The 2,608-nt window shown below is 32.6% G+C and overlaps 1 protein-coding gene across 1 annotated transcript; it reads left to right on the top strand.

Moving 5' to 3' along the window:
• Nucleotides 1–257: 257 nt before the first annotated feature.
• LOC139487101 (transcription intermediary factor 1-beta-like) lies at nucleotides 258–2,193 on the top strand. The gene is made up of 2 exons (XM_071272102.1): nucleotides 258–1,079; nucleotides 2,054–2,193. The coding sequence occupies exons 1-2, from the start codon at nucleotides 322–324 to the stop codon at nucleotides 2,103–2,105; spliced, it is 810 nt and encodes a 269-aa protein (XP_071128203.1). The 5' UTR covers nucleotides 258–321; the 3' UTR covers nucleotides 2,106–2,193.
• Nucleotides 2,194–2,608: the final 415 nt, after the last annotated feature.

Raw genomic sequence — 2,608 nt, forward strand, 5'->3', positions numbered from 1 at the left:
TTAATGAACTGTTCCTTTTATTTGTACAAATAAACAAGTACAACAACAATATCAATTTTTAAGGCAAATTCATTAAGGGAAGTCCATAATAGCTGACAGAATCAAATGATATACGCCAACGATTGAGTAAAAAAACAACTGTCATATTTATGACTTAGTACAGGCATTCCCAAAAGAAAGGGTTAAACTTTAATTGTTTAGCAAGCTAAATGCCCACTGTATACATGTATATAAGGACCAGATTATGCTTTCAGATAAATCTTGAGATAAACTAAATTAGCAACTACTAACTGTTCGTACATACTAATAATAGCTTTCAAAATGGCCCAAGCTGCTGCATCAACATGTGAAATATGTATTGGAGGACCGGGTGAACACTATTGCCTTCAGTGCAATCAGTTATTTTGTGAAAGTTGCAAATTATCACATTCACGCGCAAATATTTGTAAAAACCACACGTTTTTAAGCGGACCTAAAAAGTCAGATGCACTTTTTTGTCCAGAACACGAAGAAAGATGTTTATCCTACTGCCATGATTGTGACACTCCTGTGTGTATAGTGTGCTATAATTGGAAACACCGTCACCATTTGATGAAAGAACTGGCTGAATCAATACAGGAACTTAAATATAAACTGTTTGAGAAAATTGAAACAAAAGTAGCAACTGCCAACTTTAACCTGGACAAAATTGCGAAAGATACAAAAGCGTATCGTGAGAAGGTCAAAGCAGTCATCAAAACCATTACTAGAGAAGGTAAATACTGGAAGCAATTGATTGATAAGAAAGTAGAAGCTTTGATCAAGTTAGTTCAGGATAAGGAACAGAGAGAAACACAAAATATGACTGCATATAGCGAAGTATATAAGGGAGTTGCAGAAAACTGTCAAACATGGCAAAGTAACACCAAGAAAATGAAAACAACAGCAGACATTTTATTGTTAAACAAGCTGAAGCAACTTAAATATGATTTTGATCAAATAGTAGTAAAGCAGATTCCAAATGCTCCTGATGTGTCATACAGAAACAAAAAGACATCAGACGCAGAGATAGACAACCTTTTCGGGGAGTTACAATTTCTGTAAGTTTTCTTTTTCTTTAAGATGATGAGTATAGTATAGTGCATAATGGTAATGGTATGTTCTTTGTGGTTTTTAATAACGGTTTTACACAAAAGGTACTTACAAAGAATCTATTTACACAACGAAATAAATGCAATATATATATATATATATATATATATATATGTATATAAGATATCAGTGAAACATGCTCACTATTAATACTTCTAACATAAGACAAAGATAAATTATAAGATTGTACCAAGGGTAGAGTAGAAATGTCTAAGGGAGCTACCATTTGATTTTTATGGGGGGGGGGGGGCTAGGATGAAATTTGAAAAAAATAGGCAGGACAGGAGTTTTGAGTAAAAAAAAAGGCAGGATGAGACACTTTGCCAAAAAAAAAGGCAGGATGAGAATTTAGGTAAAAAAAGTCAGAATAAACTAGTAAAAAAAAAGGCAGGACCGAATAGAGTGAAAAATAAAAAGGCAGGACAGAGATTACAACTAAAAAAAAATGCAGGACAACATTTTTCATCCTAGCCCCCCCCCCCCCCCCCCCCATAAAAATCAAATGGTAGCTCCCTAACTCTTGTGTCGATGTACACAAGTTTTTATCTCGCAATTGAATAAAACGGTGTAAGCATACCATTTTATTACTTATCAATGAGGCTGAACAACACGTAGAGATTAACTGATACCTATACAGTTTGGTAAATAGATAGATAAAAAATAAAACACATCAAGTGTTTCATCAACTTTGTGCTATTTTTATCATCTTGATTATTAGCAATATCCTTGTTTCTATTTTAACTGTTCATAAATGTTTAAAGTTGAGAAGCGTGTAAGCTTTGAGTAGACAAATAGCATTTTGTTTTATTCATTGTTACTTTATTGAATTAAATTGGTACCTGTATATTTATGAATCAATTTTTAATGATACTGGATGAATCCAGATTTTGCAATGTTAAAGAGCTGGTTTGTTCATTTTCAGAAATTGTAAAGTAGTTCTTAGACAGACTGACAAAGAAAAAAGGGCTAAGTAATAATTTTGTTGATTTTGTTTTTACTATATAAATACAGACGCAGATAAAAGATAAAAGTAACGCAGAACATACATATATAAATACGTAGAGTAGAAATGAATGATATAATATGTATGTGAAAACAAGGGGGGAAAAGGTTGATATCGGAAAAAAACACAGTTCCGATTACAAAACTGGATTGCATGAGATCCAACAAAGAGATTCGAAACGTTCGAAAGGGTTTTTTTTTCAATGAACACAAACTTCAGCAGGAACATTTACATTACAAGGTTTGGGCAATTTTTACAAAGAAGGTCCTTAACAAAATAGCAAAGACCATCATTGAATGAATGAAATGTTATGTACGGAATACCTTATTCAAAAGCGAAAACAACAGCACAAGATTTCAAAATACAACTTGAAATCAATATTCATCCCGTTATTGTCAAAAACAGTACAATATCACAATTTTTCTGTGAACAATTATATGGACTGTATATTTACTGCATGCTGTTTCACTGTCA

This window comes from Mytilus edulis, chromosome 8 (genome assembly GCF_963676685.1).
Source record: "Mytilus edulis chromosome 8, xbMytEdul2.2, whole genome shotgun sequence".
Lineage (NCBI taxonomy): Eukaryota > Metazoa > Mollusca > Bivalvia > Mytilida > Mytilidae > Mytilus > Mytilus edulis.

What these genes read in the sequence shown, in the direction of transcription:
- LOC139487101 (XM_071272102.1), top strand. Translation starts at nt 322, where the DNA reads ATGGCCCAAGCTGCTGCATCAACATGTGAAATATGTATTGGAGGACCG. An exon ending in TTCGGGGAGTTACAATTTCT is followed by an intron (nt 1,080 to 2,053) that starts GTAAGTTTTCTT and finishes GTTCATTTTCAG; the next exon opens with AAATTGTAAAGTAGTTCTTA.